General features: G+C 36.0%; 1 protein-coding gene across 1 annotated transcript; it reads right to left on the bottom strand.

Moving 5' to 3' along the window:
- Positions 1-1,542: 1,542 nt before the first annotated feature.
- On the bottom strand, positions 1,543-3,167 carry LOC131037210 (cationic peroxidase 1). Its single transcript, XM_057969278.2, has 4 exons — positions 2,910-3,167; positions 2,613-2,804; positions 2,250-2,415; positions 1,543-2,150 (listed from the first exon to the last, which is right to left on the bottom strand). Exons 1-4 carry the CDS (start codon positions 3,120-3,122, stop codon positions 1,765-1,767), a joined length of 957 nt encoding a protein of 318 aa, XP_057825261.1. The 5' UTR covers positions 3,123-3,167; the 3' UTR covers positions 1,543-1,764.
- Positions 3,168-27,074: the final 23,907 nt, after the last annotated feature.

The raw sequence follows: 27,074 nt of genomic DNA, 5'->3' as shown, positions 1-27,074 counted from the left end.
GCGTGCCACTTCCCATATTTGGTCCCAGTGTGTGTGCATACTAATATTGTGCCACAATGTGCTATTACGTGGTATCTAGTGGGCATGTCTGTATTATCTTTATACATGCAAACATTGTGAGCATAGTGGATGTGCAGTAGCTTCCTATTACCAATAATTAAAATTTTCCTAGTGAGTTATTTTTTATTAAAGTAAAACAAGTTTTACAGGGACCCAAAACCCAGACAAGAAAAACCAGTCACAAGGACAAACAAGATACAAAGCAATAGCGAGCTAGTAGCAACACAACAAAACAAAATAGAGTCAAATGACCCAAAAACTACATAATATTGTTTAGCATTCGGACAAACTTGACATTTTTATCAATAACATTCCTATTAATCTCATATAACTCCTCCATAATGTTGGCATTCACCTACTTTCCTTTGTCCCTACTATGAGTGCGAGCCGACGGTCCCAATGTGATCTAAGTTTCATTCTCCAGATTAGGCACTTTTTTCTTGTTTCCTTTGCCAGAGACCGAAATTGAAGGGGCTGTATGAGTATCCAAGGGGGATATATTGAGGGATTGATCTTTTTAATTAAGTCTTCGAAGACCCTCCTAGTGAGTTGTTATTTCCATAAATAAAAATTGGTTATTTAATGCTAGACTTTAAATATTATCCTCTTGAGCATTGGTTGTTTGATATCTTACCATGCACACAATCCATAGCTTTAATGCTTTTGTGCATGTAGAGTGTCTTCTCATTAATCTAATCTGACAAGATGTAGTACAAATGGGTCATGGTGTATATAGGTAAGTTTTTTAGCACCATGTGTTCTTATGTGACAAGTGGTGGGACCACTAATATATCATTTTATCTATTCATTTATGTGCTACATCATTATTTTATGCTCAATAATTGTGTACACAAGGTCTATTTGTATTGATCCAAGGGACCAACAAATTAATTATTCAGTGGGTTATAGAGGGCCTTGTGAATTAAAATATGTTGCATGGCTCTAATAAAAAACCCATTGTGAGCTCAAGTGCATCTAATCAAATGGTGTGTACTTTGGAGCAATGCAGCTGATGTGGCTAATTCTTACTTAATAGCAGCTAAACTTTTCCTAGTGAAAAATTAATTTCACAAAGCTTTGTTTTAACTACTGAGCACTTATTATTGATCAAAGGTCTAGCCTTTCTTTTGATGCATGTAGTACCTCTAGCTATTGATGGACCTTAAAATTTCTATCTAATTGAATCATTTGCTAAATTTTGTGATCTTAATTCTAGTATACTTTTGATAATATTGACCTCCTGAACAATCCTTATGAATTAATCTCTCTAAATCATCATGTTGTAATTATATAGCATTATTAAAAACTAAATATTTTCACATACTTGTATTATATGATGGGAGACAAACTTTTGTATATAATCTCTTTCTTCTTTGAACAATCTTCTGGAAATATCATCCACTCTCTTCCTTCTAGAATCTCATGTTCTAAAAATAAGTTTAAATTATATAAATATTGTAAAAAATTCCAAAAGCGAGTTGCTTAAGTTTTAAAACAGAAGATTGTGGGCTTTCAAATTCTCGCGCTGATTTCTCTTTTTAAACCATGGATTTAAATTACATTGCTTTGGCATTTATTTTGCCAAACGTTATTAATAAAAGGAAGTAGAAATTACAAAAGAGGAAGCTTTGGCAACCTTTCAAATCATGCACACAATATCTTGCGATCTTATGTTGCGTTTTTACTGAATACATTTTTGATATTTCAGTTGGCTTTCCTGCAGTTTGTTCTAACTTGTCCGTTGGTGCCTGTGAGAGGGCTGATGTTCCCCATATTCACCATAGCTGCTGCAAAATCACTGAAAAAGCTAATTGGATTGGTGCTGTAACTAGTAACCAAGGAATCCGCAGAACCTCCATTAAATAGTTCTTGATCAGAGTGAAGGAGACCTTTCTGGCTTCTCAAATTTTTGTAATAAGTATTGTCAAAGAAAGTGGGAGTGACAAGATCTAAAGGTGACAGGGTGTCATCACCACCATTGCTTGGACAATTCGCCTGAACAGAGGTGGCAAATGCAGAATCGATATTGGTGTCATTGAAGACACGAGATCTGAAGGTGGTGCATCTTGCTTGACCAATCGTATGAGCACCTAAAATAAATGGGTACCATCAAAATGACTACTTACTAACTTTCTCATGAACAATTTATATTAAAACCTGAAAACTTTTATCCTAAGGCTTGCAAATACCTGAAAGAGCAATCATATCCTTGGTAGAAAGGCCTTGAGCTTGAAATGCAGAGATAAGTGTACTTAAATCTGAAAGGGGAGAAGGTAGATTGCTGTTGGCACCACTTAAGCTTGCACTAGTTGAGTCTCTTCTTCCCAACTGTACTGTCCATGATGGCCCTCCCAACTAGCAATCACAAAACACAAAGACAGTCCACAATAAGATTGGCCAAGGTCCTGAAGAGAAATTTGTAAATAACAAGTTTACAGGTCCTTTACATTCTGAAAAATAAGTTAAGGCTATTTGTAAAAAGAAAAAGTGTATTGGTTAGCAAATAGAGATAACGATACATTAGAGAAGGTGAAGAAGGTAATAGTATTTACAAGTACAACAGAATCACGAGCAGATATGGTTACAATATCTGCACAAGACACAACTCCACTGCAAACAGCTTCTAACCGACTTTTAATGGTGTCTATCACTTCGTACCCTCTCACAGAATTCGCATTTGGTCCTGCAGTCTTTTCTCCAGTGAATGTCGAGGTATCGTCCAACAGTATGGATCCATCACATCCCTTTAAAGAAACAAAAATAAGAAAAAAAAACTGAGTTACATACAGATCAATGAGAAAAACTTGAATAGAAGTGAAATTCTAACATTATGGATATTAAGTTCTCACATTTACAAAACAATCATGAAAGTGAAGGCGGAGTAATGATGCAGCCATTCGTTTCTCCTTTGCCACAGCTGCAGTAACAGCAGTCTTAACTGTACTCAATGCAAGGGGACATGACGTGGCATAGAATGTTGGACTGAGTTGCCCATTGGAAGCTCTAAAACATAGAATGATGAGCAAAGCAGTAATACATGCAAAAAGACTAGTAGTCTTCATTGTTGATTTGCTTTGCTATGCACGTCAACAATGCAGATTGTGGTGTGGGAGAATGTAGGAAGAGATGAGCTTCATATAAGGACTAGGGAAGTTCATCTCTGCTCAATTATCGGCACAATGAAAGTGAATGAGTGTGCGAGGAAAATGATTTTTAATTGTCGACATTGACTTTGCTCAAACCATAGGAATCCTGCCAAAAGGGGCAGGTGGGCAATGGGCCCGAGACACGTGATGATATGTCATGAGCAAAACAATTTTAAATGAATGTCTTTTTATATACAAACATAATACCAAATTCCAAAGACTTATGCAAAGTGGAGTAGGGTTCAAAGTTTAGAATGGGTTTGATCACATCATAGTTATAAGAATCACTTTGCATCCATGAACATAACTTGAATCAAACAACTTAGATGGATTTATGTGTAATAGAATCTATAGAATGCATTATAGATAAGGATTGGATTTTTAATAAAATCAAATAGATAAATCAACTGTGAACACATAAACATTATAATACATAATAAATATAAAATAAATAGAACCAAAACTAAATATGCAAAAGCAACTAAATTATCTAATGAAGAATACATCAATACCTCTTACAAAAATTAAAATAATAATCAGAAACCAGCTTTTTGCCTTAACCTCAATTATTTCATTGACAAAAGGTGACTTTGATAGTGGGCATTACATATCAATAACTTTGAAAATTTGGATGGATATACGTGATATCAAATGAAAGTGCTTGTTCAAACATGCTGACATTTCAATCAACATATGAGCAGAAAATTCTTAATGGAAATGATCACTGCAAAGTCAATGGATTCCTTTAGATGACGTCTGTAAATAGCATAAAACAGTTCAAATTAGATAGAAATGGCGGTGCCTACAAAAGGAAGTGCTGGTTGATGTATACTCCTGCTAGATTTTATGAGCATATGCGATTGATAACCACTTTAAATGACGCACAAAAATTCATAGCTATGTGCGCACAAAAGAAAAGACAATTACAGTCCTTTTTGTAGGGCACACAATAGCCAACCTTTACTGACCGAGCAATCTTAATTTTAAAGTATTTTTTAATTTTAAAACAATATATAGGGCGAAGTACACATTAGATTTTTTTATTAATTGGAGGAAGCTGAAGTCAATAAGAAATTTGATAAAAAACGGTTTATTATCTCAAGCTAGAAGGCAACTTTAAGTTGAAACGCTCAGATTTAATTGTGAAGGATTCTTTATTCATTGCAAATACTTGTAACAGGATGAATTTTAATGAAATAATTGACTTCCAATTCTTTTATTTGTATAGAGAGAATCAGATCAATAATTGAAAGAATCAAATCCATAATTGACTTCCATCTGTATAGGGAGAATTAGATCCATAATTCTCATTAGAACAAAGAAAGAGTAGAAATTGAATTAGATTTATATTTTGAAAAGAAGTATTCAAATTATAGAATAAACAGAAAGCCAAAAAAAATTGTAATATTTTATTTACAAAAAATTTAATAGAGTATTTTTTTTTTCTATTGTATCAAATTCAATTATTTCTTTAATATAATAAGAAAAATTCTTACTTCATTTTTAAGCATGCATAATAGTAATACTAGTAATTTTACTATGTAAAAGATAAACACGAATGCTTTCAAATTGGATGAAAAAAGAAAAATAAAAGAAAAAAAATACAAACTTATCCAATATTAACAAGAGTTGCATTTGGTAAAGGTTGGTAGAATCTATTAAATTTACTTGTCTAAAAGGACACGTATAAAAATAAGGCTTAAGTGAGCACAAAATAAGTTGAGGAAAGTGCAAATTATTATTCATTAAATTGATGTAATTTATTATGTGATGGTTGAATCTACTCATAGACAAAGACTACTAATGTGTTTGTACAATACTTCAATAATTATTAGCCCTAATTGAAATGCAATATCCTTGATGGAAATATCATTATTGCTAGTATGCAATGCTCTATTTTGAATGCTTTGATGCTTATTTTCTTTCTTGCATGATACTCTTTGATTGATCTAGAATATTTATGAATTTGTTAAGGATCAACTTTAAATTTGTCATCCTACATGCTGATTTGAAATATTTTACATGTAAATTGATGAGCAAAGGTTAAATTTTGCATGGGAGTCATCTTAGGGAGTGTGATAATAGATTTGAAAAAGGTCCAAAATATAATTGCATCTAAAATTCTATCTAGTAGATAGAATCGATTCGACTAGGTAGAAACTAAGTTAAGTCGAGATCACAATAGCTATATTTGGTTGCAAATGCATTTACAATTATATCTAGAAGATTGCATCACACTCATAATTCTAACTAGTTTATAGAAATAGGTAGTACTTGAGTTATATCCAAACCAAAAGGGCTACATTTGGTTGATTGTAGTGAGAATGCATAGGTTTATTTTTTCTTGTGTACTGGAATGCATCAAATTAAGCACCAAAACGATACAATGAAAAAGCTAAAGTTAGTACAAAATAACTAGAAAATAGTGTGAAGTATTATGTGCTTGAATGGCTTTATCCATTTTCCCATGGTTCAATCCACTCATCTATAGATCTTATTAATGCTTTAAATGAACATATAAATTTTATTTTGGTCCTAAAGATACAATTTTGGATTTGGTTTAAATGCGAGATGCTTCATCAATGCAAATATTGCTCTTACTAACATAGATTACTTTGATCTAAATTATCTCATGTATAATTATTTTTATGATAGATAGTATCTAGTTGATCTAGGATGATTTACATATGCTCCAACAATTGCTTTTAAATATACTACAGAGGATCCAGACACATTTCTGTTTGAGTTTGATGTTCGCTGTAGGAGTTTTGATTATACTACAGATGCCCATAGACTCAAAATATTTCATGCCACTTTGAAAGAATCATCTTTAAGATGGTTTATGAGTTTGGGTAGTAGCACAATCAATACATGGGATGAGATGAAATGATTGTTTCTTGCAAAGTATAAAGACTATTGTAGAGGCACTAATCATCATGGGGATGATATTTTTAGAATGACACAGAAAGAAGATGAGAGTCTTGAAGATTATCTGGAAAGGTTTCTGTTTAGTGTCAAAAAGTCCAAGCATAGTACTCTAAATGAATATTCCCTCAAGTTGATATTTTTAGGGGAATCAGTGATGACAACACTGATTCTTTGGATCTTATGAGAGGAGGTGACATTACACAATCTGTGTGGAATGAAATAGGACAAATTTGTAAGAGGTATTCTACATATGCTTCTAAAAAGAACAGGTGTTTCAAGCCAGGCGTGCCTTCATCAACATCTAGTACTGGAGTTTCTAGAATGGAACTTAGCCATTTGTTGAAAGACTTTAAGGAGGACATCATAAACAATATGGCTACTTAGTTGGATACACTCTCAGCTAAGAAGAAGCATGAAGAAGCTGATGCATTTCTTGCAGAATTTTGCCCTCATTGTAGACAGAGAAAAAAGGACTGCAGATGTAAAATGATTGCAAATCTTGAGGTTCCTGACTTCAAGCCAATACAAGGTGAGGATGAACAATTTTTCTATGTTGCTCAAAGAAGGCCAAATTTCCAAAGATAAGGTATGCTTCTAGATCCACTTTCTTTTTCTGGTTATAGTGGAAATTCTTATGTACCAAATAATCAATGGCAATCACCATATGCTCAAAATTTTGGTAATTATCCAAACTTGAATGGTTCTCAAGGCCAAGGGCAGCATTTTTCTAATCAAATACCATAGTGGCAACAACCATAGAGAAATTGGTATCCAGTTCAGGGCTAAGGGAGCTAGTTTCAAGGGAATTGGCAACCTACTCCTCAATGGAGGGGGAGTCAACCATGGACTACCCAATCTTCTGGATATCAACAGCCACAACCGCTTGCAATAATGCATCCCCCTGTAGCCATTGTTGTTCCACCTAAACCAGCACAATTTCCCACTCAGCCAATGCCAAATCCTAATATTAAATCTCAGCAACAACAACAAGCTTATTCAGCTGACCCTAATCAATACCCAACCTATTCTCTATATGTAAGTGATATTCACCTCACACCCGAGACAACTCTACCTAATCCATCTCCTCCAGTTATCATTGAGGTGCAAGAAGAACAAGAAATCTCTAATCCAACAGTCGCAATACCTCAAAAGTAGATATTACCACCATTTCCCTAGAGATTGCAAGAAAAGGAAGTTCTTACAGAACAGGAGAAAGGTTTTGATATCATAGATCAACTGAAACATGTATGTGTTAAAATTCCATTGCTGCAAGCAATAAAAGATGTTCCTATATACAGTAAGGCACTTAGGGAGGCATGTCTAAAAAATCCTGGCATGAAGAAGAAGGATCCACAAAAAGTGCATGTGATGGGTCAACTGACAGATATTATGCTAGGAAAGGTTTCAATTCCTAAATATTCTAATCTTGGTAGTCCTGTTGTGAATATAGTCATTAATGGCACCCAAATAAATAATGTTTTAGTTTATTTAGGGGCAACCATTAATGTGATGACAAGAGAAGTTGATGTAGAGGATCTTGGAAAACCAATAACAACTCTAGGATCATGTTGATCCATCCATATTTTAATCATGATAAAAATTCTTTAGAGGCATATTTCATCATTCTTCAACAATCAATCAATCAAGAAAACACAAACTTGATCCAGGTATCAAATTTGCCAACTTGTTGTCCCTTTGGATAGACTTGTACACAGAGGTATATAAATATCTAACCAGATACAAAAAACTCAATCCCTTCGGTCAGAACCTGAGTAGATTTCTTAAAAATAACATATCCCAAATTTAGCTAAATCCAACGGTTAGATTAATAGTTATGGTCTTTTCACCGAGACCCATTTCTGTTGTCCCCAAATAAGACATGTGTATGCCCAGTCCGTCTAGGGCATCAAATATCTTTCACAAAACAAAACCAAATGATTCCAAACTAATATAACATTAAATATTTATGGATCTAGTTTCATAATATGTAAGCCATTAAATTTTCAAATGGTTAAATCATTAGATAATCACAAACCCTTGTCTGCAACTCCATTGAAGATAGTTTGAAAACAGTTTTCACCAAAATCTTCATAACTTACACAAATGTGCATAAAAATGACTCAGACCAAAATGAAATGGAAGGTGATTCATATATATTTCCAATGAATCTATTTTGAGGTCATAATTATTCCCAATGAGTCTGTACCAAATGCTGCAACATGACTGTTCTCAGGAAATCTCAAATCTGCAAACAACAACTTTCACCAAAACTTTCATAACTTATTCATTTATTCATTAAACTACACCAAACCAAAAGAATGAGAAAGAGGATTCATTCCACTATCTAACCATTATAAATATACAGGGTTTCCAGGCCATGCATGGTCATACAAGGCCTGGAAACAACAACTTAACACAAAAACACTAATCAAAATGAAAGTTAAACATACCAATTTGTTCCAAAACTTTATCCTCCTTCTCTATTCTTCCCATAATGATTTGGTTCGACCAATAAAAAATATTTATAGACTCTTTGGTAGTTATAAACCATCCAACTACCTTTATGACCCTTCATCTTCCCTTTTACAACTTTATGTGCATTTTTGCAACTTTGCTTGACAACATTTTGTTGTCAAGTTGACAACTTTTACACTTTTGCACAAATGACTTCATGGCTTTATAAAAACCTTCAATACATGTCCAAATGACCATTTAACAATCTTATACATTCTTATTACCATTTCAAGGGTCATTTCACATTTTTTCAACCCATTTGACCAATTAAGACCTTAACTAGGACAATTTGACAACCTTTTACAAATGGCTCTAATTAGCCTTACATATTGATTCACCATGACTTAAAATGAACATAAAAACTCAAATGTGATTGAATTTACTCATAAATTGTATTTTATCTTCTTGTAGCCTCTTGGTGCTTAGGTACTCCTGCACCAGAAGTAATGCAGTAACTTGAAATCAATAGTCTGAGGCCTATACCTACAATCCTATAGCTTGTTGGAAGCAGTGTGACCTGATGGTATGATTGAAGATGTGGTCGTTATTTTGGATTCCTGAGAATACCCTGCAAACTTTATGATTCTGTCTCCAAAGGCGACACTGGGAGGATATCTGGTGATTTTGGGAAGACCTTGGCTTGCCATGACTAATGCATATATTAGATGTAGATAAGGGGATATGACTATTTCAAATGGGAACTCTACAAAAACATTAGCTTTGTATTCTCCTGCTCAACCCTAGTTTGATCAACAACAAGTCATTTGGCCTACTTTGGGAGAAGAATCTGAGGGAGTTGAATCTATTAATCACCTTATGATGATTTATCGAGGGCCATTCATGCAATTACATGATGAAGATTCAATTCTTTATAAAATTATGATAAATGAGTTAAAACAAGAACAACAATTGCAGGAGTTGGTACCAAATATTGTAGATTTAGACTTTCTTGCAGCCATTGATATATTGCATACTCTGTTGCCGCAGGAAGTTTGTACTTCTCATTTATCTGATATATCTCAGATTGATCTTACTATCAAAATAGAAGTTGATTTGAATAAATATTTGAATATCAATAGTGATCTTGCAGATACTCAAAAAGTAGCATTCATGGACTTGCTTAAATTTCATAAGCATGCCTTTGCATGAGATTACAAGGACATGCATGGAATAGACCCAACAGTTTGTACCCACTGTATCTATATAAAAGAAGAATGTTTCCCACTTAGATAGCCACAAAGAAGAATCAATCCTGCATTAAAATAAATAATTAAAGAGGAATTGCAGAAGTTGTTAAAGACTGGGTTTATCTATCCTATTTCTGATAGCCAATGGGTATCACCTTTGGTAATAGTTCCTAAGAAAGGAGGAAAATGGAGGGTATGTGTTGATTATAGAGCTTTGAACTTAGCAACAAGAAAAGATAATTTTCCATTGCCATTTGTGGATCGGGTATTAGACTCTTTGGCTAGAAAGAGATACTTTTCATTTCTTGATGGATTCAGTGGTTACAATCAGATTCAGATAGCCCCAGAGGACCAAGAGAAGACCACATTTACTTGTCCTTGGGGAACATATGCATATTATATTCTTCCTTTTGGATTGTGTAATGCTCTAGCCACTTTTCAAGGACCAGTGATCAGTATATTTTCAGATATTTCTCAAAACATCATGGAAATTTATATGGATGACTTTACAACTTATGGTTCTGAATTTGAAGAAGCATTAGGGAACCTGAAGAAATTTTTGCAATGGTGTGAAGACTATAGTTTTTCATTAAACAGTGAGAAGTACGTCATAATGATGTAGGAAGGAATAGTCCTTGGTCATCATATCTCTATCAAAGGAATACAGGTTGACCCAACAAAAATTGAAGTCATTTAGAATATCAATGCACCGGTAAAACAAAAAGATGTTAGAAGTTTCCTTGGTCATGTTGGATACTATAGAAGGTTTATCAAATATTTCAGAAAAATTGCAAGTCCCTTATATTCTCTACTTACCAAGGATATGGAAATTAAATGGACTTCTTCATGCAATGAAGCTTTCTTGAAGCTTAAGCATGCTTTGACCCAAGCACCAGTTCTTAAAGGCCCGAATTGCTCTTTACCATTACAAATTCATACAGATGCATCTGATTATGCAATAGGAACAGTCTTAGGATAGAAGATTGATAACTTGGAAAGTACAATATATTATATTAGCAAGAACTTGCAGGGGCCTGAGTTAAATTACACAGTCACTGAAAAGGAAATGTTAGCCATTATATATGCACTCAACAAATTTAGGCACTATATAATTGGGTATCCCATATTTGTGCATATTGATCATAATACAATCATATATCTCATGAATAAGCCTTCAATTACCGGTATATTAGCTCGTTGGTTATTGTTGATGCAGGAATTTGATATCACAGTTATTGATAAACTAGGAAAGTACAATGTGGTTGTAGGTTATCTTTCAAGACTTTATTTATAGAAAGATCCTACAGCCATAGATGATGCTTTTCCAGATGAACATCTATTCCTTATACAAGCCCACACTCCCTTGTATGCTGATATTGCCAACTATTTAGCTGCTACTAAAATGCCACTTCATTTCTCTCCTAAGGAAAGAAGTTTGTTAGTGGAGAAAAGCTTTAACTTCTCATGGATTGTTGATTGTTTGTTTTATACTGGACCTAACCAAGTTATGATAAGATGTGTAAGAGAAGATGAAACATATGATATCTTGCATGCATTTCATGATGAGTCGTGTGGAGGATATTTTGCTGCTAAAAGAACAACACTCAAAATAGTGAATACAGGATACTATTGGCCCACATTATATAAGGATGCAACATAGTATACAAGAAAATATGACAGATGCCAACGCATGAGGAGACCTACTAAATCTGATGAGATGCCATTGTATCCACAAATATTGGTTGCATCACTTGATAAATGGGGATTAGATTTTGTTGGCCCAATTGATCCACAAATATCTGTTTTATATGATGCTTCCGGACAGGCTGCTAATTTGAACTCTACATCCTTCATGATACCAACCACTGGGACTGATCTATTGTCCATGGCGTAGCATTTCCCAAAGGTAGTATCAACTTCCAATCCAAGTTCTTTCATTACCCCAACAGGCATGACATTTATGGCTGCTCCTGAATCGATCATACAATTCTTTATTTTTTTGTTGTTTATCACCAAAGTAAGATAAAATGGGTCTACCTGTGTTGGGCTTTTAGTTATAGTGGACCCTAAATATATAACTGGGGCCATTTGTTCATTATTGTCACCTGTTGGGACCTCTTGTTTCTGTTCATTAACTTTTTCTTCTTGGACACCTGAAATCATCTCCAAAGTTTTTTCTCTATACTCAGGAAACCTCATTATTTCCATCAATGGAACAAAAACTTTTAATTGTGTTAATGCAGTTGAGATATCAAATGAGGTAGAGTGTTGTGATGAAGGAAATTTTACTGTTTCTTTCTTTTGAACATCAGGACCCTTATTATTATCCCTTGATACAACCTCCTTAGTCTTAGTTGCCTTGTTTATTCACTTGAGTGTCTCATCAGTTTCTTTCATAAAAAGACTAGTAGGTTTACCCTGTTCTGGATTCACCATTCTATTTCTTAAATCATAAGTCCTTTTTGCTTGTGCGATGGCATAAGCTGTAATTTTCCTTTTCTCTTCTTCAGTAGGGATTCTGAGCTTAACACTTTCATTTTTGCTGGTGGTCACAGGTAAGACAGAGCATTGATCAATGTTCATGGAATCTGACCTTCCTTCCTGGGCAAATGATATCATGTTAACAGTTGAATCAGCCATATGTTCTTCATAACTATCCTCCTCCTCTTGCAATCCCTTTGCTACTGCACACAAAGAAGAAGCATGCGGCATATTGCAAGCATAACACCACATGTCATCATCTTGAGTATAATTTACTGTTCTTTTTAAAGGATCTGGAATTTGTTGATTATCTTTGTGGTTCTTGTCTACTGGCTTTCCATCCTTCCATGTAGTGTTATAAGGCATGTCATGTAGTCTGGGTCTCTCAGGACGGTAGTATTGTTGTTTCTCTGTTTTGTTCACTCTTACAGATAAATCTTTCAGGGCATTTAAAACTTTGTCCAGCTTATCTTCATCTCTATTAGCCTTGGGTGCTTTGGGATTGTATAATCTTGCATCCTCTCTTTTTCCCACTTTACCAGCAACCTTTCTATTGTTTTCTATAATAATGGCATCTTTCATAACATCCTGGAGATCTCTAGGATTTCTGGTTCTCAACTCATAGTTTGTTTTACTATCATAAGCATTGATGTAATAAAGAATGCTCACCTCAGGTACTGGTTTCATCCTATTAGGGATTTTGTTTAGAACCCTGTTAAATCTTTTGTTAAAATCTATCACTGATTCATTTTGCTCTTTCTTTATGCTAATGATTTCATGCAAACCAAACTCAGGGTTGTTATGGTCTCCATACTGCTCAAGGAACAATTCTTTGAATTCTGCAAGATTTCTAATGGATGCATCAGGCAACGTTCTAAACCAATCTCTCGCATCTTCTATTAACGACTGCATAAACAACCTGATCTTGACATCCTCATATGGCAAACCAAAATCCTCAATTACTGCATCAAAGGCTTTACAATGAGCCTCACCTGAAACTACATTACTTCCTGTGAACCTTGGTATCACTGTCCTGATTTCATTTGGGATAGGATATGGGTACACTATCATTCCTGAAAAATCAAACTGCCTCATTTGTTCCATATTTATTAGTCCATGCCCTCCATGAGGATTCACAAAGTTTTGGTTCATATTACCATATAAGGGCATTTGATTTTGATAAGGAAGAGGGTATTGATTCTGGTGTTGATATTGAAACTGATTAGGGGGTGGATGTTGGTTATAAAATTGACCAGGGGGTGGGTACTGATTATGAGTAGTGAAGCCTGTATGTGAATTTTGCTGGACTGGTGGTGCACTTCATTGCACATGATCATCCCTTTTGCTACCAAACAAGGGATTCTCATAAGCTTTGAAATCATTACCCTTTGTTTTACCCACTCCTTGAGCGTATTTTTTCTTGCAGTTGTTTACATCTTTATTAAAGTCATCCTCACCAACATTTATGCCTAACTTGGCACACAGTTCCAGACATTCCTGAGTCCTTCCTGAATCTCTCATTTCAGCAGCTGCCTCCATCATTTGTCTAGTTAAATCTGTAAATCTGTCTGCAGGATCTGCCATACCTGATCCTGATGAAAGCGGTGTGTTTTGTCTGGACCGTGCTTCGTGACTTTCGAAACTCGGGGGAATTTGGCATCGCCCCTTCTGAGCTTTATATGCTGCAACCAAATCCTCATTCACTGGGCTTGAAGTAGTTGCTCTATCTTGTTCTCTTAAGGGTGAATGTTGGTTGCTTTCATGTCTATACTGATTATACCTTTTTCAAATGGATTCATTCATGGATTCTTTGTCTTTGTTCTTTCACTGAGAGAAATCTAACTAGGATAAAGATTGTCCTTTTGTGACTGATCTTGTTCTGTGCATTGATATTCTTAATTCAGAGTCGCCACCTCTTTCCTAGAGGATATAAGTTACTTATTTCTTCTGAGTTCTCTCCCACAACAGAGTCTTAATAATTTTCCCCAGCAGAGTCGCCAATCTGTTGGGTCTCAAATCAATAGATTGGATAGGTTCTAAGGAAATGCCAAGTCCTATGGTTAAACCCTCCAATTGACTTGGCCAACATATAGAGCAAACTGATTCAAATTTTACTCTCTCACTTCAGGCTCTGCAGGACCTAGGCGGGTATACCTATTCACTGAATGTCTCCAATAACCAGTGCTTTTTATAGCAGATTTATTATCCTAATCTGATATCTCCTGATCTTGAAATGGCATAAGTTCCTTGAATGGAGATATAGCAGATGAGTTCAAGATTGTTGTTGTAATAATTATTTGTTTTATGTTTCTTAATTACTTCTATTTAAAATAATCAATGATGAATAAAACGATGAGTGTAATCTGTAATTAGCCAGTGCCTTCTTCGCTGTTAGGGCTACAGAGTCATTGCACTTTTCTTCAGGACTTATGGTGCGAACCTGTGAGACAGTTTTTTTAATTCATCCTTTTATGAACCTGTCAGTTATTATTTCTTTTGAAACCAAATAAATGCTTATATCATATGTTGATTGAGTGGATTTAACCCTACCCTTAAGGGACCAGTCAATTAAGCTCTGCAAGGAACAATTACAATCCGCAAGAAAAACTTTTGTTTCAATATTATGATACAAAGCATGGATTCGATCTCAAGAACATGAATAACCTTATCCTATCAGACAATATCACAGACGATTGCCAAAAGAAAATGAAATGATCCGTAACACATATGCAGAGAAATAATTGATCAGAATTTGTATTCCATTATAGTTCATATATAGAAGACTTACAGGCTGTTAAACATCGCTACTTTTTTCTTGATTCCTCCCCTACATTACAAAAATCATTCTCATATATATATGAGGATGAAGGCTTTTCATGAAGAGACATGACTTTTCGAAACACTAATCGTTAGTTTGAGTGTTTCTAACAAACTTAAGCAAAAAGAGATTTAGAAGTCCTAAATGATGAATGTAGTCATCGTCTTTGAAGGTTTTGATTCGAGCACTCTGTTTCTTCAATTCATCTCCCTGCGACAAATATTTGAATATCATCTGGTTGACAGTAGGGACCATATCCTTACTTCGATCTATTTCTGACAAGGCCCAATCCTTGACGCTGATGAGCTCTTTCCGCAAATCTTCCAGGGATATCACTTCTCCTTCTTTGTAAACAGAGGGCATTCCAACAGGTTTCTCATCATCCAATTCCTTCAGATCTCTTCTCAGCGTATCTTCAAGTTTAACATGATTCTCCATATACGCAGTCCCCTCAGTTTTTTCCTCTGGTGTCATGGCATCTACACTATTCAGTACTTCATGCAGTCGTGCTTTTAATCTCTCATGCTCTGTTAACGCCTTTATTGTTCCACTATATACTTTCCAATATGGTTCAACCTACAAGAGCATGGTGTTAAACCGATGTCCTATGATATCATTGACCATTTTGTCCATCCTTTGTTGGATACCTTCTGTGCGTTTATTGGCCTTTTCTGCTTGATATTTCCAGTACAGAGCATCAGAGACATCGTCCAAGCTACGTCCCGTGGGGTATGAGGTATACTCGCTTATAGGAGTCCTTGTCTCTAGTTGCAATATTTTTGCTTGCAACTTTTGATTCTCCTCTTTAGACTTTTCATACAACCCCTTATATGTGACGTTCTCTCTGACCAAAAATTCTGTCTGGTCCAGGTTCAATCTAGCAACATCCAAGTTGAGTTTAGCAGTGACCCTAGGGTCAGTTTTTCCAACCTGATGAACCATGAGGTGTCCAAAGGTTTCTTCAATGTCTACAATGATAGGCCTCTTCCCCTTTGGATATAATGCCCATTATAGGAGAGCTTTCTTGTCTGGATCATATCCAGAGCCTAGGAACAATTTATCTATCTCCTCAGGCAACACCTGTTGATTCAAGTCTTATTTTTTCAAGAACCCGTCGAATAAAAGTGCTGAGTTTATATCCCAACCAGAAAAGATGATTACACCGGCCTCTTTTAGTAATTTCCTCCCTTTCTCAGGAGTCATATCTTTCATGAGGACATCAATCTCATCCTGCAATTTCTTCATCTGTTCCTCCTCTGGTCTTCCAGCCATGCTTCGTTTTACATGAGCTCCTTTGTATTGGTATAAAAATGAGAGGAATTCCCTAGAGGAGGCGAATCCATCATCAGCAACAAAATCTTCATTCTCAGTCATCCTTATATCGACGACATCCTTGATATTAATTTCACCAGTGTCCATATTCATCTCTGCTTCGAAACCAGGAGGATAATCTTCTCTAGGAGAATCAACAGGGATACTACTAGCAGTCGATTTTGGTGACATGTGAGATAAGGGTTGACTATCCTTCTCAGTATTAATGAAATGAAGGAATTGCGAGGGCACTCTATGCATGATCTCTGCTTCATGTTGAAGCAGCCTTTTAGCCACTTCCAAAGGATCTTGGAGATTTCCAATTAGATCTCCATCTATCATTCCCCTTGCCCTTTTCCATTTGTAGGCCTCCCAAGTCAACTCACTCTTTTCTCTCAAAGCCTTGGCCTCTTCTCTTTCAAGATTCTTAATCAGGTCATCTGGCATTTTGGCCACATGTATTCCAGCTTTGAGTTTTTGTGATGCTCTGGCAGCTCTTATATATCCTTCAGGATCGAAGTTCTCTCTAGGCTCACCCAGAGTCATGCCATAGTAGTCTAACTTGTTCTGCAATAAATGATAACTTTTTGAACTTTTAACAATGAAATCAGAGAAACCCAATAAACCTGGAACGATGGATTGTTTACCGAAATCTGTTAAGTGTTTAGCACTGACAATAGACAATTGTCTTATGATCCCCAGGCTAGCCACCCTGTTTGGCACTGTAATTGGAAGCATGTGGGGTTTCCCTTCATATCCAAATATCCTTATTTCTGTGTGATTATCATGGCAATACCAATCACCCCAATTATGATCAATTTGTGACTCTGGAGAGAAGTCCTTTGATCTGAGGAATCTCTTGATTTCAGGGGACAAAGTGTAATCCCTGTGTTGCCCAAAAGCTGCACTAAGAGGTTTCACAAAATATTCTTGAAAGTGCCAATACTGGTTGTTCATGAACCTCTGGTCCCATGCAGAAACCCATAACTGAACTGGTTTCTTCAGACCATTCTTATCGTAAGATCTAATGCAGAAATCATCTGACCAGAAGTTAATTTCTTGTCCACAATAAAGAATGATATGCATTAACAAGGAGTATAATAAAAAATGAATATTCACAAGGTCCCCTTTCAATTTTTCCAACCCATGATTTAAGGCATCTGCAACATAAGTGGCAAAATCAAATGACCTAGGGTCTTTTGACTGTAAGTCAGCACACAGAACCATAACCCCAATATCCATGAGTGGATGAGCCTCTAGGCCTAGTAATTGGGCTGCAACATAATATGTATATTTGAAATATGGATGGAAGTGGTTGACATCAAACGGCACCTTGTCATCTTTGCTGAACGGAACAAATGACCCACCCACTTTTGGCCTGTGAATAGGTAGTCTCCAAGTCCTGTAGATGTTTTCCAAACTAAAGAATTCTTGTGAAAGTTTCTTCATATCGATACTCTCCTCCACCTCCCAGTCTAAATCAAACACCATATCAATAGTTTGTTTATTAATCACCACTAATGGATTCCCTCTATAATCACATATGGTTTTGGTCCTCGGGTTATAACAATCTACCAGAGCTTTCATTAATTCTACATCTACAAACACGTTCGGGACTACCAATTTGCCTAAGTTCTTCTTCCATAGATTACTTATGGGTTCAGGAGCATCCCTTCTTTCGTAACTAAATAAGAATAACTCATGTCCTCTGATTTCAGTCCAAATGTCTCCTAGAATTTCAAATCTATCCTCCAATCCTTCTTCTTCACTTTTGATCTTTTTGGACCTCACACTAGATGAGGGACACTGGTCTAACAATCCTGCGTCGGAGCTCTCCCTTCCTTCTTTTGTCTTTTGGGCTTCTCTTCAGGGTTTAGCTCTTTTCCTTTCCTACTCTTTTTAGAAGAAGAAGACGAAGGTTCCATGATTACAGCAAATACGAGAGACAACACTTACTTGGAGAAATGCCCAGCTCTTCTGATTGTCATTCGCAAGTTTCCGCAAGTTCTTCGCAATCTTCAGTCTTTTAGCATTGATCTGGTTCTTATGAAAATTCAATCAGTTCAACTGTAATCGTATGGGCAACTTGTGCACAGTTAATGTTCTGCGTCTACAACGGCTACTCAAGTGTTTAAACTTAATTGCAGATGTGACATTCCTCACTTGTGCCTTTAACTCTTTCGTGGGAAGTACAGTTCGATCAAAATGATCATATTTCATGTTATCGATGAAACCCTTGTCTTCGGCCGAATGTTTAAATCTTTCATTGAAAGCCCATTTTCTTCGATATTATTCTTTCGGTGAGTAGCCCATGTCGAGAAGCCACTTTCAAGACTCATTGAAATCATTCTTTCATCGACAAACTTTTTCGATAGGTCACTCGCAAGTTTCATCGAAATCATTCTTTCGATGAGTTCCTTTCTTCGGTGAAGGTTTATGTATGTTCATCGACAGTCCTTTTCCATCGATATCCTCCTTTATCGATGAAACACCTTTTCTTTTGTTCGATGTTATGTCATCGATGAAAACTTGCATTTCGATGAATGCTTTATGAGTTTCTTCGGTAATGATATTGCTTCGAAATTACTTTTTGCCTTTTTGACTTTTGTTTTTTAAATTTTCAATGAAACTTGGAGTATCGATGAGTGATTTTTTATATTCATCGAAGGTGACTTTTTGCCGAAATACTTCTGCTTGGTACTTTACACACTTTATTTCGATGAAAATACCCTTTCGATGAAGCTTCTTTCGAAATGCCCGACACAATTTGCTGGCCGAAAAATCCTTTAGTCTTTACACCTATGGAAGTATATATTTTTTTTAATATATATATATTTTTTAAATATAATGTTCAACAGCGGCTCTGACTGAGGATGGAGGCATATTGAATATGTCTTCAAGAATTCAGAATCTCTGGTTAGCGCAGATATATGATGGTATTTACAATGGAAATGGATCCTAATCTACTGTACATTTGATATAGAATGTTTAAGAAAAGAAGTTTTTTAAGAATTGCCCATGTACTGGCAATTCTTGGACCTCCCCTGTTGCGTTTTGAAGCACATAGGAATCCTCCCCCTTTTTATCTATGATCACATATGGGCCGATCCACAAGGCTTCAAATTTACCATGCTTGCCTTTGTCTTGACTCCTGGCATTCCACATTAAAACCCAATCACCTACACAAAATTTTCTGTTTGATGTCCTCTTGTCATACAACCTCTTCATTTGATTTTGAATCCTGATATTCTGCCTTTGAGCTTCTGCCCTGACTTCATCAAGTTCTACTAACTGCATTATCCTTTCTTGTGATGGATCTTCAACATCTATCTCTTCTTGAATCATAAATCTATGTACAGGCAAGAGATTATCCAAAGGTAGTCTGGCCCTTTTGCCAAAAACCAATTCAAATGGAGACTTTCCTGTAGATTTCTTCACAGTTATCCTGTCTGCCCATAGTGCAAGATTCAACTTTGAATCCCATGCTTTTTTGTTCTATCCCAACATCTTTTTAATGATCTTTAGGATATTCTTGTTGCTTGATTCAGCTTGCCCATTCCCCTGGGGATGGTAAGGAGAAGAATGTGATATCTTAATGCCATATTCTCCACAAAAAGTGTTGAATTCCTCTGATCTAAAGGACATGCCATTGTCTGAGATGATCCTTGCAGGAACACCGAATCTAGTAATAATGTTCTCCATTAAGAATTTTATCACCACTTTGCTAGTGGCCTGTCTGGTAGGTATTGCCTCCACCCATTTGGTAAAATAGTCTGTAGCGACTAATATCCATCTGTGTCCTCCACTGGATTTTTCTGACGTTTCCCCTATAAAGTCTGTAGTCACATAAATCTGTCCACTTAATTAAATGAATACTTAGTATTTATTTGATTATTTAACCATCAATTAATAATTAATTAAATTAATATTTAATTAATTCATCTTAACCCTCTTCTCCTATTAATTAAATAAATTATTCAATTTATTTGATTTAATTCACTTAACCAAATTCATACCATTAATTAAATAAATAAATCATATTTGTTTAATTAAATCTTCTCTCACATTTAAATAAATTAATATTTATTTAAATCCCCCAAAATCCCACCTCTCACATTTAAATAAATTAATATTTATTTAAATCCCCCAAAATCCCACCTCTCACATTTAAATAAATAAATCATTTATTTAAATCACCTTTATCCTCCACCCACTTGTATTTTCCTACAAAAGCAACTTGCACAATTATTTTAAATAAATAATTTATTTAAATCACCTTTATCCTCCACCCACTTGTATTTTCCTACAAAAGCAAGTTGCACAACTATTTTAAATAAATTATTTATTTAAAATCCTATTTATCCTCACCCACTTGAAACCTTTAATGGTTTCCCTTAAAGTATTCAAACTTGATGGCTTTAAAGTCTTCAAACTTGATGGCTTCCTTCTATAGTCTTCTTAAGACTTTAATGGTTTTCCTTAAAGTCTTCAAGCCTTTAATGGTTCCCCTCAAAGTCTTCAAGCATTTTAATGCTTTATCTTCCTTTTTCTCATTTAAATAAATTAATATTTATTTGAATATTTATCCAAATACAACTTGCACACATTTATTGAAATAAATGAATTTTTATTTTAATAAAATCCTATTTTCCCTCACCCACCAAATCCACTTGCAAAATCTAATCCCCTTCTAGATTCTTCTAACCCCTTCCTAATTAACTTAATCCATCCCCTAATTATTGTCACATTCCTAAGCAAAATGGAGTCACTTCTCAAAGCCTAAAAGTCTTTGATAACCATTAAAGGCTTTCAACCTTCAACCACTAAATGTCTCAAAGTCTTGGATAACCTTTGAAAGCTTCCAACCTTCAACCACTAAATGGCTCAAAGTCTTTGATAACCATTGAAGGCTTTCAACCTTCAACCACTTAATCCCCAAAGTCTCCAAAAACCATTAATGGTTAACCCAAACCTTCCCACATGGTTAAAACATTTGTTTTGACTCAACCTCTACCCAACCCAAGGGTCTCATCAGGCCATTAATGCTTTGACCATGATTATCTCTTAAACATTTGCACAAAGGTTTATCCTTGGATTAACTCTTAATCTAATGGGTAATCTTAATTTAGGCTTGACCCTTACCTTCTAGATAACCATGAGGTCTTCTCAAGCCTTTAATGCCTCCAACCTCTTCTCTCAACCCAATCCTGTGTTGACACTTGTCACTATTTTATTGGTGCCAATTGTGCACATGGATCCCCAACTTTCAAGCTTGACCCTTGATTAAACCTTTCAATCCTGGCCATCCATTGCTCCATTTTTCCTATAAATAGAGCCCATTCCTTCATAATCCAGATCCTGAAAACTTGTATGCATTTAGGCTATAGACATTTTTAGAGAGCATTTAGCATAGCATAACTAAAATCTTGTCTTTTGGTAAAATCAATCATTTTAGCATCAATAGCATAGCATTTAGCTTTTCATTTCATATTTGAAGCTTAATATTAAATCTCAATCCTCCATAAGCATCCATAGTGCAAAAAGCTACTGAGAGCTACACTCATTTGGGACTTGGAGAGGAGAGGAACAAGGGAGGAGCAACTATGAGCATCTTGATTAGCTATTTTATTCTATGTTTATATGCTTTCTATTTCATGCTTAATATCTCTCTTAATATGCCTGTTTAGGATAATCTTTTGTTGCTAACACTAACGTTTGTTTCTTGTGCTCTTGTGTGTATTGCCATCAAACAGATTTTCTAATCCTTTTTGCAGAGCATCATTTGGTGAACCCGACGTGAATCCAAACACCAAAAAGATCAACTTTTTTTTTTTTTTTTTAACCAATAACATGTTTGAATGTTGAAAATGTCACACAGGTTGCGCTTTTGACACTGTTTTGGTGCATTTGACATTATTTTGGCGCTATTCACCCTGTTTCAGTGCTTTTTCCTTCTCTGTCTTTCCCTTTCTTTTAGTGCGTTTGTGTTAAATAGTGCCTCTGTTCAAACGTAGACTAGCGCTATTGTAACAAAACGTTGTACAAATCACCTTGTAACCAAAAATAAAAATAAAAAAATTAGGCTTGTAGAAGCCCACCAAATATGCGGATTTTACTAACTATTTTTCTCTTTTGTGCAGATTTAAATTAGATTAAAAAGTAGATTTATATTTTTTACTAACTTTTTTTTTGAAGTTGGTTTTAAAAATGAATTCACTTTTTATTTTGGTTTAAAATTAACTTCACATTTCAACTTTGGGCTTTTAAAAAAAGAATCACATATTTGTTTGGGGCTCTTAAAAAGAATTTCATTGTTCCAAAGTAAAAAGAACCACAAACTTATACAAAAACAACTTTATTTTTTTTTGCAAGTTAGGAAACAAACTTCGTTTTGGTGCTTAAAATAAACAAGGCAAATTTTATTTCTTGCATCAAGGTAAAACTCACAATCCACACTTCCATTTTTGGTGCAAATAAAATTCACAATCAACTTGTCTCATTTTTAAAGCAATTTTACTTCATGCAAACGTATTTTTCATTAAGTTGACCAGGATTTTCAAATTCTAGTTTACTCAAACAATTGCCTTTGAAAATTAAAAAGAACACCATGATTGTTGGAGCAACATCTCCAAATAGTTAGATCACATTGCAATGATAGATTAAAAAGAACAAGTGTTTTTCGTGCTTGGCACACTTGTGCAAAGAGTTGGTCGAGTGGTCCTACTTCTAACACACACTATCCTCTCCCTTGGCTTTCGTGGTCCTAGGTGCAAGAGAAAAGTGTTAGTAACACTCAAATTTTATCTTTTTAAGAGAGGCCTGCCAAGGGATCGATACTCTTGGGAACGACCTCGAGCGGTAAATCCTTCGAGCCGCTATAGAAATCAGGTGTGAGCGAAAGCTATAGCCTTGGGTATAGCTGTTCCTACAGTGTACCTGACCGAAAGGACAAATGGGCCCCACCACCAGTTACAAGGCTCTTAAGTGAGTCACTGCAGAATGAACTTATGTCCAAAAACATCGAACATGACTAAACACCTTTAAGTAGTAGCCCACCCGTTCTATTGATTGAGGATATTTGAGATATAATTTAGTGCAAGAGCATAGATGGTTTTTCTCCCAAGATACTCACCATACATATTTCCTTGAGTAAAAACATAGCTTTTTGAAAAGTCACTTGTGGCTTGATAAAAGTGGTGACTCCCCCATCATAGGGATCATCTATTTGTTATGCTCGTGCAAGACTTAGGACATCACATCCTTACCTGCCAAGGCGGGATTCATAAGGTATGTAGTACCAAAGTCGAAGAAATATCAAGATGTGGGCTAAATTTATCACAACTGGCCATTTGACCTTAGGGATAAAAAGTGTTTGAAGTGTGTTCATTTTACAGACCTAGTGCAAATTGAGCCGACTTCAGGCTTTGGAAATACACCTTAAAATAAATCTAAAGGAAGGGTCATATACAAGTCCAAGGATTGGGTTGTTCTAGACCCATATTCATTTGTGCCTTTTAGGCAACATTCTTGTGTTTGTGTGCTTGCTTTGTTTTCTTGTCAAAGAAAAATCAGAAAATCACTTCCCAAAAACAAAGTATTCATCCAACCAAACATCTGTCAAAACAACCAAAAACATCAAAAACAAGGTACAAACAACAAAGAGTCAAATTTTATGACCATTCTTCACATCTTGCGAAAGAAGAAGCATCATCAGAATATCAACTTGAAAAGAAGACAATTAAGCTCAAAGGCTTTGATCAAACGAAGGAAATTCTTCTATATCAATAGACAAATCTTTGTCTCCCATAGAGTTTTCTTGCGTCACATGTGTCTCTATCTTCAAGGAAAAACAAACGAATTTGATTTTGAATCATTGAACCGCAGAGCTTTTATGCAATATAGAGCTCCGAGTTATCACAAAAACCAAGGAGGAAAGATTAATCCCAACTTCTTCCCAAACGTTTGTATCACATACAACACAGCTCGAGAAATACCACCAATGCCTGAAAGGGAAGAGATAGAGTTTGTCCCATTTGTAACACAAAGTTTTTATTGAAGTTGAAAACATTTTCATCCATCTTCTCACTCATACATCATCATTTCATCATCAATCCGTCCCAACTCTCAAAACATTAAGAGGTTCCTGTCCCAAGTTCTCTTTTAGATATTGCTTGAAATCAAACACATCACATCACTTTTTAGATTGTTTCTACATCTAGGATAAGCTCATCCTAAGAGACACATCTACGCAGGTTAAAACTAGTTCATGAGTGAATCCTCTCATTACTGGGTAGTCAAAATGTGTAACACATCTCAGATTTCTCTACACCTTATCACATCCAAACTTATCAAACAAACAAGCAATTCAAAGAAGGAATTTCGGTTACATCCACCTTAAAAGTGCTAGAGATCCCCATACAACACAAATCACCAACCATCAATCTTTCATTTCATCGACAACTCATCATCATCTTCAATCAACTTCACACAAAACTTGCAAACAAAATGGCTCAAACCCGATCACGGTCAAGGCAACGAGAAATAGAAATTGAGGAAGAAGAAGACGAAAATCTCAATGAATTTCAAGAGGCACTTGGAGGAAATATGAATGACGAAAACCCAAATACTCCCACTCCTGCAACAATAGAGAGGGCCCAGCATAACCCTCTCTTTAACAGACTGTTTGACGAAATACTCAGGAGTAATGCGGATGCTCACTTCTTAAAACTCGCTCAAGAAGGAGCCAAACTCCCCTCTGACTTTGATCTTGCCCAATTAAGACAAGCATCAGAAAGACAAAGTTGCCATGAGGAGGAAGGGCGTAGAGATCCCATCAGATATAACATCCCTCGAGGTAACCCACCACCTCCTCCTCCAAATGAAATGGAGATGTTGTGGCAACAAGTCGAGAATCTCGCCCAACAACTTCATAGTGGTGTCAAGATTAACCAATTCTCACTCAATGACATCTATCCCTATCCTTTTGATAGGAATCTTTATATGCCACCCTTTCCACGCGGGTTTGAAACACCCAAATTTGAAAAATATAGAGGAAAGGGGGATCCCCGTGATCATGTCCGAGAATTTCATTCCGCTTGTCTTGAAGTGGCATATGAAGACACCTACCTAATGCGCCTTTTTCCCCAAAGCTTGGGAGGAACAACCACATCATGGTTTTCCCGACTACCAGGTGGCATTAGAACATTTGAGGAACTCATCCAGAAGTTCCTATCTCATTACTCTTATAACATTGAACGCGACATCACCATGGCTGATCTGTGCAACACTAAACAAAAACCAGGTGAACTATTCTCAGTATTCCTGCAACGATGGCGCCAAATGTCTAGCAGACGTTCTCTTCAGTTACCTGAACGAGAACTAGTGGAAATATTCATTTCCAACTTAAACGAAGAAATGGAATTTCACTTGGATGTCAAAGACACAGACTCTTTTAACGATATGATCACCAAGGGTTTAAAATGTGAAAGGGCACTCATCAAGAAAGGACTCATCAAAATCTTTAATGAACCAAAAGATGGTCCTCGCCCGCACTTCAATAGTGATAAACCAAACTTCTGGAACAAGAATAAGAATATCGTCAACGATGGGGTTGTGGATGCTCGAACTATCCAAAATGCACAACCTGTGGTTCGGTTTGCAGGACAAAATCCTCCACCTCAGAATAACACAAATGTTCCTTCCAATCAAGGTCGCATCACGTCTCATGATGAACCAAGACCTCGTCAGCAAAAACAAAAATGAACATACACTCCCTTAGGGGAACCCATTGAAACAGTGTTGCGACAACTCATTTCTCAGAATTTGATCACTCTACCTAAGCTATCCAACTATGAGCCTCAGGTCAAACCGGCATGGTGGAGAGATACTGAACACTGTGAGTTCCATCAAGGAAGAGGACACAAGACAAGTAATTGTCACCGATTGAAAGATCTCATTCAGGATCTTATTGATCGAGGAGAAATTGAAATTGAAGGACATGACCCAAAAACAACCAATAATGATCATCTGATGTTCAAAAATCCACTTCCATCACAAGATCAAAGGGATCCTTCCACTTCCAGACGAGGCACTGATACCACTGATTATACGCAGGCTGCGTATAATTATACTGTAAATCACCTGTATGATGCCAGTGAACAAATTGCAACCATAACCTTCAAAAATCCCACCTCAAATTGCAATGTTGTTACACGTCGTGGCAAGGTCACCATCAAGGTAGCTCCACAAGGCACCACCTCCGTCCCAAAGCAGTACAATCTTGTGGAACAATTAGACAAAACGCCTGCGCTTATATCCATTTTAGAGCTATTGTGCCTATCGCCATCTCATAAAACAATCTTGGATCAAGCACTCCAAGAGGCGTCAGTCCCTGCAAACCTGAATACGGACCAGTTTCAAGCCATGGTTGGAAATCTAAAGTCATCACCTTGTCTCACTTTTTCTGAAAGTGACAACTCTTCTTTCCAACAACCTCATAATGCTTCGCTACGCATTGAAGGCTTTATCAACCAACACAGGATCAAGCGAGTCTTGATAGATAATGGAGCAGGCCTAAACATTTGTACACTACAGTTGGTCACAGCATTGGGATATGCAATAGAATCAGTG

The sequence above is a fragment of the Cryptomeria japonica genome, chromosome 3, assembly GCF_030272615.1.
Source record: "Cryptomeria japonica chromosome 3, Sugi_1.0, whole genome shotgun sequence".
Taxonomy (NCBI): domain Eukaryota; kingdom Viridiplantae; phylum Streptophyta; class Pinopsida; order Cupressales; family Cupressaceae; genus Cryptomeria; species Cryptomeria japonica.
This window is presented reverse-complemented; position numbering and strand designations above follow the sequence as displayed.

What these genes read in the sequence shown, in the direction of transcription:
- LOC131037210 (XM_057969278.2), bottom strand. Translation starts at nt 3,122, where the DNA reads ATGAAGACTACTAGTCTTTTTGCATGTATTACTGCTTTGCTCATCATT. An exon ending in CTCGTGATTCTGTTGTACTT is followed by an intron (nt 2,416 to 2,612) that starts GTAAATACTATT and finishes TGTGATTGCTAG; the next exon opens with TTGGGAGGGCCATCATGGAC. An exon ending in GGATATGATTGCTCTTTCAG is followed by an intron (nt 2,151 to 2,249) that starts GTATTTGCAAGC and finishes CATTTATTTTAG; the next exon opens with GTGCTCATACGATTGGTCAA.